General features: G+C 34.2%; 1 protein-coding gene across 1 annotated transcript; it reads right to left on the bottom strand.

Moving 5' to 3' along the window:
• Nucleotides 1–585: 585 nt before the first annotated feature.
• On the bottom strand, nt 586–9,015 carry LOC130800240 (protein NETWORKED 1D). The gene is made up of 4 exons (XM_057663690.1): nt 8,800–9,015; nt 8,138–8,269; nt 2,745–6,703; nt 586–1,956 (listed from the first exon to the last, which is right to left on the bottom strand). The coding sequence occupies exons 2-4, from the start codon at nt 8,223–8,225 to the stop codon at nt 733–735; spliced, it is 5,271 nt and encodes a 1,756-aa protein (XP_057519673.1). The 5' UTR covers nt 8,226–8,269; nt 8,800–9,015; the 3' UTR covers nt 586–732.
• Between the last annotated feature and the right edge of the window lie 5,464 nt (nt 9,016–14,479).

Here is a 14,479-nt window from a genome sequence, read left to right as displayed (position 1 = left end):
TATCATTAGAAAGATCTTGAAGTCTAGATTCTAATGCCGTAAACATTACAATTATGTGATTCTTCTATTAAAAGTTATATCAAAAAAAGTGAACATGTATCAAATTTCAATACACTTTTTTTTAAAAAAATTAACGATCGTTATTGATGCTTACAGAATCATTTTGGTGATCATTTTCATTTGCCACTGTTATTTGATTTTTAGTTTTAGCTTGTTTTAGTTCAATGAGTATTCAGAGAGAATTTTTAGAGAGATATTAGAAATTGAAGGTTTGAAAAATATCCAGGGGTAATGTTGGAAATTCAATATATAAGAGGTGGCGACAAAATGAAAAGGGCTGCGAAGTATAGTAATGGCCTTCTTCAATGAATTGTACACTTAAAAGCTTTGAACATGTTGAAAGATGAAGCTTTAGAAAAGCTTACAATGTAAGCATATTCGTCGATGGACTCATTGACCGCGCTTCTTTGTGGGTATAAGTTGTCGCCTTTCTTTCCTCCCAAGAACTTGATCATAATGTTTCCATGGGCGGAATAAACTGGGTATGATGATGATGAATGTAAGCATATTGTACACCAAACTCTCTTTCCCACAAAAATTGAGAATACTAGTAAATATGTTTATCGACAAGTTCTAAAAAAGTTGGGGAAAAAGATCATTACATTACAAATATCAGCTAAAACTGATCAAAGTCCCAAAACTTAAAACAGATTTGACATGACATTACCAACCTCAGTCTCCTCTAGTGTGAGGCTGAACACATCCACAGAAATGACTCTTTTTCCGTCTGCGAGGAGTCCGTGATCCACTCGATAGAAAGTCTCGTAAGAGGACTCGTGTACTACTTACTCGAGTCCCGACTTTGCTTACTTTGCTATTATCGAGTTTCATAAGCGAAAACTGTAATTTCTGCACTTCAAGTTGTAATCTTCCAATCTTCTCCGATATTCTTCGTGCTTGCTCCAAGCATCGCCTCCTCTTGACACTCCCCCCTTCGGATGAATCAGCCGTAACTGACCCATCAAATGATGATGCCGTTGAAGAATTCTCGATGTTCTTCATCAATTTTGCACTGTACTCGAACAATTTTAGAATTGTATTCTCGCTCTCCAAAATCTGATCCTCGACTCCATCACATTCGATACCCTTTCCCTTGTTCAAAAAGCTCTCAGTTTTTAATTTTTCCTTCAAATCTTGCACAGTTATTTGTAGGTTTGTTAGCTTCTGAACGTCTGAAGCGAGCCTTTCGAGAGTCTTTCTTTTGTTATCCTCCAACTCGGGATTCTGAAATCTCTTCGACATTAATTCTTGATCGTCCCTCTCTAGGGTTTTTTTCTTCGTACCCTCAAACTCGGAATTCAAAAATCTCTTGGAATGTAACTGTTGATCATCCACTCTCAATTCCTTCTCAACCATTGATTCTATTGAAGGACGGCCGCTCCTGTTCTCTCTAACGGACTCAAGTTGAGAATACTTGCTCGGAACAATTGGCGGTTGGGTGTTAGACTTCCCGACTGTAAGGTCAATGTTGCCCGCTTGGTCCATGGTTTCCCATAACTCGAGGATCTGATCATCGGACCCTATAATTTTCCTGTTTTTGCCGTAAGATGAACAGTCAGAAACCTGATCAAGCATAATGTCTTTCATCAGAAGCTCCTGTTCGGGTTGTGAACCATCAGGAGTACTTGTTTTCCTAGCCTTGTTTTCCTCTGAATTTGACGAAGCACGCCTACTTGATCTTCCACTCCCACGACGCGAGCTGCTATGAGATTTCAACGCCTCGATTTGTTGTAATGCTAAGTCTAGTTCAGAGCGGACACCCAAATTTTCCTCCTCTGCTTGTTGCTTTAGCTCTATAACTGCTTTTTCCACATCTTGGATCTTGGTCTGGATTTCGGACAAGTTGATGAACACAAGTGGCTGCTCTTCACTCAACTTTTGGTCGTCTTTAATATCCTGAGACATTTCCGAAAAATGTCAATTCAAAAACATAAATCATAGTATATTTCTCGATCATTCCAAAACCGTTCTTAGGTTGGGGGGTTGCGGGTTGGATACACGCTACCTTACCCTTGTAAGAGCAAAGGTTGTTTCTGATTAGTCCTTAATAATAGACATCATCTTCAACTTCAAACAAAACAAGGGGTGCGCATATGATTTAACGAGCTATTTGTACTATAGTTTGTTGTAATAAAAACACAAAGAGCTATAAATCTATGGTTTCATTGAGATTGCTAAATTCCCAAAATAATGAAGATCATTTCGTCATGTTACAATCACCAAAGAACTTTTCTCTTAAAGTGCAAACCAATAGTCCGTTTGGTAATCGGTACTAAATAGTGAGAATGGGAATGATTTATAGTGTGATTTTGATGATATATATCATGTCATTCCCATAGTAATGAAAGTTAAATCATACAAAAGCTTTTTTCTTCATAATTTTCCATTACCATCTATTACCACATGATCAAATGGTAATGCATTGAATGAATTTCGCAAAGAAAATGAGATTGTTGAAGGAATATAATCATGACCATCAAACTTGTCTTGAGATATTTCTACCAAAATTATACTAACTTTTCATCACCATTCCCACCATTTAGTACCGATTACCAAACGGGGAGTAACAAGAATTGGTATACACCAAGTCCAAGCAAAATGCTTAAAGCAACAATATGTGCAAGTTTGAAGTCTATTACTCTAATAAGCAATCAAACAATTACAACACGAGACAGACGTGATACCTCTTTCCCCTCGTTGTCAGTCACGTGAATCTTATTCTTCCAACTTGCATGCTTCTCGAGAGACGCCAAGGAAATCTTTAGACCCATAATAGCCAAGAGATCTGCAGCCAATCGAGCCTTTATTTTGGAATTTTCGCCTTCTAGGGTCCCTACCCGTTCTTTCAACTGAACAATATCCGCACATTTGGAATGACTTTCTTCTTCTAGGATCTCATAAGCTTTCATAAGCTCGGAAAACTTTTCTTTAATCAACGCTTCACGTACACTAGAGCTCTGTAGCTCGGTGAAGAAAGCTCCTGCCACAGTTTCCCATAATCTGATCTCGTCTTTTCCCTTCTGCAGTTCTGAAGTCAGCACTCGTATTCTCGCTTCACTTTCTTCATGTTCCCGCTGCGTTATGAATATCTGTGAATCAAGATTCTGAATAAGGGCATGAAGTTCTTCACATTCTTTCCGTTGCGCTGCATAATTTTCGGATAATTCAAGTACTCGGACCTCTCGATTCTCCTTCATCGACTCCGCTTCTAGAAGCGCCTTCTCTTTCAAGCAAAGACGATAGTTTCCATCAACTATCTCGTCCTTCAACTTACTATTTGCAACTCTCGCTTCGTGCAGTTCATCCTCCGACTTCTTTAACGAGAGCTCAAAATCAATATTTTTACTCCGAGCATCTTCGAGTTTGCACTCTATGATTCTCAATTTCTCGTCAAGGATATTGTTTTCAGTGCAAAGCTTATCTAAATTCCAAGTCAACTCTACGACTTTCTTTGATTTCTCCGAGATGACTTTCTTGAATACAAATGAAAGATTTTCGAGTGCAACAACTTCGTCAACCATACACGAGCACTCACCTTCTAGAATGTGCTTCTCCTCTTCTAAATCTTCAACCGCCTTCATCAACGATCCTTTTTCCTCGACAACCTTACAATTCTCTTTTTGTAGACCCTCAAAAGCCCCTTGCAGATCAAACAGCTCTTTCCGGAGGCCTTCCATTTCATCAAGGAGATCAACTTCTTTTCGGCCTCCTTCTCGGACTTTGAGAATCAACTCTTCGTTACTCTCGAGAAGCTTGTGTGTCTCCTTCTGGAATACGACTACTTCTTCATTCCTACTCTTGACCTGCTGCCTAAGGGTGTCAATAACAGAATTCAAATCGGTAACATCTTGTTTAAGCTCACAAATCATTGCAAGAAAAACCGACTTTTCGATAACAAGCTCGTGATTATCATCCCATGCTCTATACAAGGATGCTTTAATATCATCAACTTTTCCAAGTGTCAGATCGACAACGCTCGAGTCGTTTTGATCTTCACATACTGAACTTGCATCAGCTTCAAGCGCATCTAATAACCGAAACATCCCCATTCTCAACCCTTGTACTTGACTAGACAACACCCTAGCTTCATCCTGCTTATCAAGACACTGCTGCTCCAGTTCCGATACAAGTTTATCCGACAACCTGGACGCCTCCATAAGTTTCTCGGAGTATGCCAGCAAAAAAGCGTTGTTATCTTCCAAATCTTGTATACACGACTTCCTCAAGATAAAGATCTCGAACTGAGCGTTAACAGCTTTATCTAGTATTTCATCGAGCTCGTCTTGCAAGTGATTACCCGTCTCTTGTAGACGATAAATCTGGTTTTCCAAATCAGCCACTCGGGTTTGACTCAATCGATTGGAGTTAGCATGCTCTTGTTTTTCAGTGTCTAAGCATACCCGCAATTCTTGTACCATCTGGAGTGCGAATTTTCTCTCTTCCTCCACGCCCGCAAACCGCTTCTCTAAGTCCATATGTTGTTGCCCCAATTCTTTCAACTTAAGATGCGTTGTTTCCAACTCGGATTCTAGTGTCAGCTTTTCTGCCATAAGGGCGGAATTCTGATCATCAAGCACGGTGCACGAATCTTCAAGGTCCTTAGACTTCACCCTCAACGCTTCAAGCTCAGAACTGGCATCGAAAAGAGAGTTCTCCATTAAAGTGTTATGTTCCGAGAGTTTCTCTAAATTTTCGGTTGCTATCTGCAACTGAGAAATCAGAAAACCCTTCTCGGCAACTAGAGTCGACTTTTCTCCTAGGAGCAACTGGAAGGAACTTTCCAACTCTTTCACCCGCTTTCTTGCAGCTTCTAACTCAGCCGTAAAATTCGACAAATAATTCTCTAGGAGCTCGTTCTTTTCAACAAGTTTTTCCATTAATTTCAGCTTCTCCTTTACAGTCATTAACTCGATCTCGCTGCTCCGGCAACTTTCTTTGAGTTTAGAGTTCTCGTCTCTCAACACTTTCACAGAATGACCGAAAGATTCTGAATCAAACCCGACCGACTCCACCTGCCTCAACACATCTTGGTGTCTCAGGTTCAGACCATCTATTTCCTCCTTCAAACAGTAAATTTCCTGTTGAAGAGCGTTCCGCTGATCAAGTCGCAGCTCCAGCTCTTGCTCGAGCTTACCTTTTCCCTCCTTCAACTCGATGATTTGTTCCTTCATACTTCGGATTGAACCCGCTGAGGCCGAATTAAGGACATTAAGGTTCTTGTTCTCGTCTTCTAAAACAAGCTTCGTATTTTCAAGATCCTTCAAATGTTGAACATTCTTGTGAAGCTCAGCAGCAACAGACATAAGTTCCTCTTTCACTTTCGAGTGCGTATTCTGGAGCGACTGAAAAGTAGCCTCGGCCTCCACAAAACGTATGCGCTCTTCTTGCACACATGTCCAAAGTCTACCCAATTCCTTCTGCTTTTCGGATAGCTCCTGGTTCTGATTACCCACTTTCTGACTTAACATTTCAACGTCAAACTGCAAAGACTTATTCGACCTATCCAACAAACGACACTGTTCTTCACTACCCTTTAGCTTACTATAATTTGCTTCAACCTCGGTTTTAAGTCTTTCAGCCTCGTCCTGGACGAGAATAATTTCGCGTTCCAAAGTCGCAATCTTTGCAAAACACCGCTTGTGTTCAAGAACGGCTGATTCCTTCTCTTCCGTTAATCGGGTCATAGTTTCCCTCAGAGCTTCAACTTCCTTTTCGGCTCTATCAGCTCGCTCGCATGTCTTGCTAGCATAATCCTCCGCTAGCAACAATTTATTCTCCAAACTCGCTATCTTTTCCAAAGCTTCCATGTACTTCAAAAGAAGAGCTTCTTTTTCAGCTTTTACTCGACAAAGCTCTTCGTTTAAACCCTCCGCCTCACTTTCAGCTTTGCATGCTCGTTCATTATGATCCCGAGCATCTGCTTCTCCACGAGATATTCTCTCGAGGCATTGCTGATACTGAAGCAGGCTAGCCTCCTTTTCAGCTTCTACCTTTTCTAGAGCATCCATCAAGATTTGCACTTCAGCTTCAGCATCACTTGCTCGTTCGCTGACTACCCGGTAATCATCCTTGGCTTGTAAGACTTCCGATTCCAATTCCGACAATCTTTCTACAGTCTGCTGATACCGAAGTAAACCCGCTTCCCTCTCAGCTTCTAATTTGGCAATGGCTTCTTTCAAAGCTATAATATCAGTCCCTGATCTTCCTACACTCTCGGATTCAGACAAAGCTCGAGTCTCACCAAGATTTTTCACGGTTTCTTCCTCCTCGACTTCATGAAAATTCAAGCATTTTCTTGCCTTCCCTTTCCCATTCAGCTGCTCGAATAGACCCACTGCTCGAATGGGAATCTGTGTTTCGGGTGTCTGTGGATCAGAATCTTGGGTACCGTTTACAGTCGCATCATCGGTCATAAGGGAAGGCACTTGGTTCGGAAATGCTTCGGCCATTGTTTTATGAGCCTGGCGTATCACCCCCGTAGCATGATCATATCTTTCAGCTAAAGCACGGTAAGCACGATAGAATTCCTCAACTAACTTCATAAGCTCGGGTCGTTTCTTATAATACATTTCTGCTCGTCTTGCAAAAGAATCTTCATCTACTTCAATGAGCTTAATCATAGTTTTCACTTTACTATCCATGTCTGCATGAGAGAAATTAAAGAGATATATATTAATTCAAACATGAAGTCCAAATCTTTCCAAATAAGGAAATTTAGACCAACCATAATGAATATATAACATATACATAAATCTATAGAGGATATTACAATGCTTCCAAGAATAATCAATAAAACAACAATATAACCATTTACACCGCCCACCAAACCTTTGAAGGTGCCTTATATACACGATACAAGCGCTTCAGCTAATAGTCCAAAAACAAGGCCACATTGTATCTTATCGGCTAAATCGAAAAGGTTTGCAAATCTACAAAACCAATACAACCCATATATGCTCATACACAACAAAAAACGCATGAAGATGTTACAAGGGGAAAATCTAGGATACTAGTATAGGGTAAGCCAAACACTACCTCAACAAGTGATAATTCAACATTAATCGTCTTTTTCTATCAAATGACTCGAGGCATGGCTTAAGCAGACCCAAACTTAGATTCCTCTTGCATGATACTAAATTGACCGTTACCACAATCACCACTGAAACCGTAACTTTCCACTATGTTTTACCTTCATAAGCATAATTAATCACTAACTTAATCATGATTCAATAGTTCAACTCATAGTCCAATAACAAGGTCACATCATATCTTATCAGCTGAGTCGTAAAGTTTTCAAATCTACCAAACCAATAATACCCCACATTTGGCAATTGGTGGTAAACAATCGTAAGACATGTTACCACATTAACCGTTACCATTTACCACAATCACAACCTAAATCGTATTTTTTTCTATGCTTCAACATCATAAGCATTATCAATCACTAACATAACTATGCTTCAACTCAAAGTCCAAAAACAAGACCACATCATATCTTATCAACCGAGTCGTAAAAGTTTTCAAATCTACCATACCAATACTACTTGATATTTGGTCACTGACAGTAAACAACCGTATGACAATGATACCACATTAACCATTACCACAATCGCAACATAAATTGTACATCTACTACTATGCTTTAGTTTCATAAGCAATATTAATCACTAACATAACTATGCTTCAATTCAAAGTCCAAAAACAAGGCCACATCATATCTTATCAGCTAAGTCCTAAAAGTTTCCAAATCTCCCAAACCAATACTACCCGTCCCCGATATTTGGCCATTGGCACCAAACAACCATAAGATCATGTTACCACATCAAACGTTACCACAATCGCAATCGTAGTTTTTTTTCAACTTTGTGAACCTTTATTTATCACTAAATCAACAATTTCACATCACCATCATCGTACTCGGTGTATTCCGCCCATAGAAAACTAGGATCAGAGTCTGGGGAGGGAAAGAACACGGCAACCCATACCCATAAAAGAGGATCCGGCCAAAGAGTCCACCAGCTCTAAATCAACAATTCCACATTCTACAAAAACTCACACTGAGGAAAAAACATGTTACCTGTAAGATTTTCTTGCAGCCATTTAGAATTCTTAGGGCTAATGTGACTAACCCACCACCAAGAATACATGTCTTTATTCTTAGCCATTTTGCCCCACCAAAATTATCTCAATTTTACAATTTCATGTATACCTGTAAACCAAAAACAGTAATTATCACATTAATAGCTTAAAATTATCATCAAATCATGTTAATTACACCATAATTCCAACTAAAATTATCTGATAATCTAACAACATATCCAAAATCTCAATTTTTCATAAGAGATCAAATTATCACAAATAGTGAAGAACTCCTAGATCAAAGCATACCAGATAACTAAAGTTTGAAACTTTATTACCTCTAAATTTCACTATGATAAAGAAATTTTCAATCATGTATAAAAAAGAGTAAATTTTTCCGCAATAAATTGCAAAAATACCCAATTTCTTGTCAAAAAATAAACACAAATTTAACTAAAACCCACATTTATTTCGTTAAAAAAAATATTTTGAAGGTTGAATTCCAAGAAAAAAGGACTGAAAAATAAATCCCAAAATTGATGCACATAAACTTCAATGTTAGCTACTTAAACATTTTACAATAAGAAATGATTAACAAAAACTAATATCACAAACAAATTAATATTTATATTTATATTTATAAATAAAAAATGCACTAACCAGAAATTAAATTTTTCTGCAAAATACCCAATTGGATTCTTCAACCCATTACCGTTTGATCTCTCTATCTAACACTTCGATCTTAATTTTTGTTATTCTCTCTCCTCTGCAGTATTTACTTTGTTTTTATTCATTGTTTTTCAGTTTTCTACTATTTAGTGTTTGCAGTAAGCCTTTGGAGGGTTGTCAGTTGTCACGCTAAAAAAGAAACAATAATTGGTGATATTTTTTTTTTTTTTCGCAAATATTGGGATTGTTTTGTAAATTTATTTTGTTGCTCTTAAAAATTGGTTTATTAATTGGTTAAAAATTTTCAATTGAAAAATTAGCACGTAAAGACAAAATGAATAGGTTAATTACGTTAGCTTTTGATAATGATTTGGCTTGTTTATCTATTTTTTTCTAATAATTTTTTTATAACCAATATATAATTTTACTAAATATTTTTTTTGTTGGCGACTTATTAAGTTAATTTAACTGACAGTATTATTAACGATCAAACATGTTAAGGCTAACAATCTCACAATGACCAACAATCAACAGTCATTTCTCAAACACCCCATTACCTTATGTTCGTGCCTAATATTATAATTTGTCGACGGTTGAATATTAATCAAATAAGACTTCATACCCCCACTTACCCTATACTCATAACAGGTAATAGTTTTCATATTCATATTTATCGACTACCTATTAAATTTAAATTTGTATTTTACCCAATTAAATAAATGCGATATAAAATCGGCATAAAAAACTCATTTATCATCCCTACTTTCTTTGGTTTCCACTCTGCAAAAGTTGACATCATTATTATGATGATCAACATTAATTATGAAAGATTGTGCATGTCTCATGAGTCATGAGTTATTATGTATAATAATATATATTTTTATGCACCAGTCCACGCAAATCCAGCCTATGACTATTTGACTAATTAGATTCTTGTAATCAACGAAGATTTTAGTCAATGGTATCAGTGTATCACAAATAATACTTCTATATCGTATCTTTTAATTTGATGTATTCTTAAGTTAGTGATTGTAGTATTAAAATATGCTATACCATTACATGACACCTCTTTGGATTGTAATTTTAAAATATGTTATCCAATATATATTTTATTACGTTCCGTCACATAAAATAAACAATATAAGTTAAAATTATGAATGCAACATATATACATAGATAATTCCACTTAAGAGAAGAGATGAATGAGATTTCTAACTCTTGAGATCTTGACTTACTTTCATGCTGGATTTTAATATCATATCAAGAAATCAATTAAATCAAAAATTTAAGCTAATAATTTTAGCTTTAAAACATATTATATACTAAATCACGTCTTTTATCACACAAGAGCCCTTTTAGTTGTGGTTTTATTGTGTGATACGAATGTATACTCTATTGTGTTCCATCTAAAAAAATAACTATGTAGCAAATTTATAACAAGAAACTTAGATTATAAAATTTGTATAAAAGTAAAAAATCATACTAGCACATCTAAAAAGCTTTCACTATAATTTGCATTATGTAGTAAATTTATAACAACAAACTTATATCATAAGAGTTTAAGAAGACATCAAATGGCAACATGAAAATAATTGAGTATATATCATATCCCGTGGCTACAGTCATAAGCTTAAATTTTTAATAAAGTTGGTTCTTTGATATGGTATCAGAAGTCAACGTAATGGTAGGTCATGGGTTTGAGTTCCAACTACATCTCATTATTTCAAATGAAATATTTAGCATCATGTATGAAAAAGACATTAACATAGAGGTGCAACACATGACCTCCCAATACATATATGATGCGAAGTATGTCCTTGAAATGATCGAGATAAATGAAATTTAAACTTATGATATCTTGTCACTTAGACTTTTAATATATATAATATTGAAAGATCAATTTAACCAAAAAATTAAGCTAAGATAAATCCAAATTATTTATAAGAGAGGTTGGTTGAGCGACTCCAACGATTGTTGCTTGGTAGGGTCACTTGATTAGGAAGCTCGAAGTTTTGGGTGTATCTATTTTTTTTTTCTTACTCGTGATAGAATGATTATGTTATGTGTAATGTTCCTAACTTTTGGTTGTTTTATCTTGTTTTAACGTTTTGGTAAAAACTAAAAAGTCACATTCTTTATATTTGTTTTTTTTATCATTTGCTATATTCGCTTTACTCTTTTTCTCTTTAAGTTATTATTAAAATTAATACTTTAAAGAGAAATATCACTTTTAATAGTAAATTTAAATGGATAAAGAGAATATATTTTATTTTTTAATAAAACCACTCTTATTGGCTTTCATTTATCAATATTAAGACATAAAATTGAAAATTTGATCAGGTCCAAAAGTGCAAATAATACTCTTGATAAATGATTAATTACTACTAATTATGCATTATCACAAATGATTTGTCATTTTTATTTAGCTTTATTATAAGTATTATTTTTGATTTTTAATATTGTGCATTGATATGACACTTGCTAAACTGAAATCATAAATCTTCTAAAAATAGTCAAATATTCTATGATATCTAACACAAAAACCCATTAAACAAATATAGAAAATATATTAAGCGTAAATGATTTAAGCCCTTACTCATGAGTGGTTCTGAGCATGTTCAATATGCTCGACCGCATAAGGTCGCAAATAATTAGGGGCCTCAATTTTAAATTATTTTGTATATGTTAGGTGTTTAAAGATACAAAATTGTTAGAAAAATATCGGCCCTCATAGAATTTGTTAATTTTTGCTCCGCCCCTAGCTGTACATAAAAAAAAACAAATTCTATCTATTATCAATAATATTGGCTTTTCAAGAGAATCTAGTATAAAAATTAAGAATAATAAATATTTTTCTGTAGTTATTTAAAATTTTTTTAAAAAATTAATATTAAAATAATAAAACTAATATTTATCATATAAAAATACAAAATTTTTTCATATATAAACCTTAGAAATGTATATATTATTTTCTATGTATTAATGGTACATTCATAATCATTTAAAGTGCCCTATTCACTTAACTTACCTTGCCTTCTTTAGTTGTTTTATTTCCATTAAGGAACACAAGTAACCATAGAACACCATCTTTTTAGGAAATTTCTCTTTCCATTTTTGTTACGGGACGTAGTGTCACCATTATATACTCCATCCAAACAACAATTAAGACAAAACAAATCCACACCTAGTATTTAGCAATAGTGCATGTCAATATGACATCAACACTTTAGAATTGGACCCATATATCCTTTATGGAAAAAAGACGGGGAATATACTCTTACATATTCATTGACCCTTTTTTCATGTAACTTTGAAGTATATTTTTTTAAAAATAAATAGTCTAACTAATATAAATTAAAAAAAAGATAATATGAGCTCTTTATTTTGAAGATGTTTTACTAAAAGATGAGAGATGAACTCTTATAAGAATAACTACTTTTAAAAATTAAGGCAAGAAATAAATAATTTTATTGGTAATGAAAATTAAAACCTGCTCAAGTAGATAAAAGTCAAAAGCTATGGAACTTTTATTGAGCAAGGACTGAAATTAATATCACAAAAATACGTTTAGTGGGTAAAAGAGGTAAGTGTTTATTGGGATTTTACACATAAATTTGTATAATTTTTAAGCAACATTTCTCATATATAGTACATTGTTACTGTTTATTGAGATTGTGTTGTGACCAATTTTCGCCCATAAATAACTTTGTCATAAAAAAATTCCCACTCCTACCCTAAAATTTATTATTATATTCTTTCATGTCACTATTAATCATGAAAACTAATGCAAATTATAATTTTGGTTTGTTATATGGAAATTAGAAAGTGAAAGAACAAATATCAAAGAAATGATAGGTCGTGAAAAAAAGCTCATTGTCATGTAAAATTTGCCATTATTCTGCTTGCTTCGTTAAAAGTAGTAGCAAACAATTTTGGGCCCACCTCCAACAACTTAATAATAGCCCTTTGGCCCAGCTTTGGCATCGTCGTTTGAGTATGATGAACTATGACTTTTGTTTAACCTAGTTATTTACACTCAAGAAAGATGGATTCATGACTACAGTCTAGTTTAGTTTTGTTGGAGAAAGAATTATTTTTTACTGGCTTGTATTCAGATCCGTTAATTTATATGCATCAAAATTCAATTCAGATCCGATATGTCCAAAAAATAAGATAGATCCTTCAAAATGATTCTAGGTTCATGGTTCTAGGCCAGGTTCAAGATATGTTATCATCCCCATGTATAGAGCGCATCTCACCGAGATCATCGCATACAATAATTTGGGTTTTTTCAAACACAACTTCTTGTATGAGACGGCATCATCGTAAGATGGAATTCATATATGGATTAAATAGTCTTATAATACCAATTATTAGCATATTGACTTTTTGTTTTGAGATCATATCAACTAGGAACGATCTCTCCCATGTGTAACACTTTTTAAAATCCACACCTAATTCTCCAATCTCCATATTTGAAACTGGGCCGTGTGGAAGCCCAATTAAAACCAAGATCAAATACTGTAGATAGAAACGGACAACATAAGAAATGAAATAGTAGTAGCTTTTATTACAACTACAATAGATAATAGAAAATTTTAATTGAATTATTTAGATCACCTTAAAATTATCTCACAATAAAAGTGTTGTAAATAAAAATTAGTGTATTATCAATACAAGATTGTGTATTTTTCAAACAAGGTGTACAAGCTCTCAAAATTAATTCTCATACTCTTCTCAAAGTAAGGGAGTATAATCGTGCCTTATTTTGATTTTTGATAGGCCAACGATTTATCTCTTTAGATTTTGTAGACTCATTAAATCATGTGCGTTTTTATCAATGCAAAGTTATAAATGATGGTTGCTATCTAGGTCAATTAGAAACAATCTCTTGTTTTGTCACAAACAAGAATATATCCGAGATAAAGACGTGTATCATCATCATTATCATTCCCAGTATATCCCGCTCATAGAAAACAATGGTCAAGGTTTGGGGAGGGAAGAACGACGGCAACTCATAACCATAAAGGAGAGTGCGGTCAAAGAGTTCCTCAGCTCGAGAAAGGTCTTCAAAGAGAGAGAAATCTGCAATTTACAAATAGAATAAATAGAATACGTACAAATAACTAAAAATAAAGATAAAAGTAAAGGAGATAAAGAGCGATAATTAAAAGATAATATATATATATATATATATATATATATATATATATATATATATATATATATATATATATATATAATTTCACTTTAGATGTAAATCACTTAATAATACTAAGATGATGTATATATATATAATTTCACTTTAGATGTAAACCACTTAATAATACTAAGATGATCCAATGTTATTGGGATCACATTAAGCTAAGTTGCATATAATCCAAATTTTCACTTTAAATGTAAACTACTTAATATTGATTTTATCTTAAGATGATGCAGTGTTATTGGGATCAGATAAAGCTAAACTGCAAATGATAGTATTGAAAAAAAACACTTTATCTTAGAGAATTAGAATCTTTATACTTAACAAAAAAAAACCTTTTTACTATTGATTTTTAATACTAAAATATAACTAAAATTAGTAATCATAATTCACCATAATTTCAATTGAAAAATAGTTCAAATCAATCAAAACCTCATCCTTTTTAATATTTTTCTTCAAACTCTATAT

This window comes from Amaranthus tricolor, chromosome 14, assembly GCF_026212465.1.
Source record: "Amaranthus tricolor cultivar Red isolate AtriRed21 chromosome 14, ASM2621246v1, whole genome shotgun sequence".
Taxonomy (NCBI): Eukaryota; Viridiplantae; Streptophyta; class Magnoliopsida; order Caryophyllales; family Amaranthaceae; genus Amaranthus; species Amaranthus tricolor.
This window is presented reverse-complemented; position numbering and strand designations above follow the sequence as displayed.

Bases quoted from the DNA above. Each gene is read 5' to 3' on its own strand.
- LOC130800240 (XM_057663690.1), bottom strand. From the start codon at position 8,225: ATGGCTAAGAATAAAGACATGTATTCTTGGTGGTGGGTTAGTCACATT. The intron at 6,704-8,137 runs GTAACATGTTTT...TCTCTCATGCAG, and splicing joins GCTGCAAGAAAATCTTACAG to ACATGGATAGTAAAGTGAAA. The intron at 1,957-2,744 runs GTATCACGTCTG...GAAATGTCTCAG, and splicing joins CTGACAACGAGGGGAAAGAG to GATATTAAAGACGACCAAAA.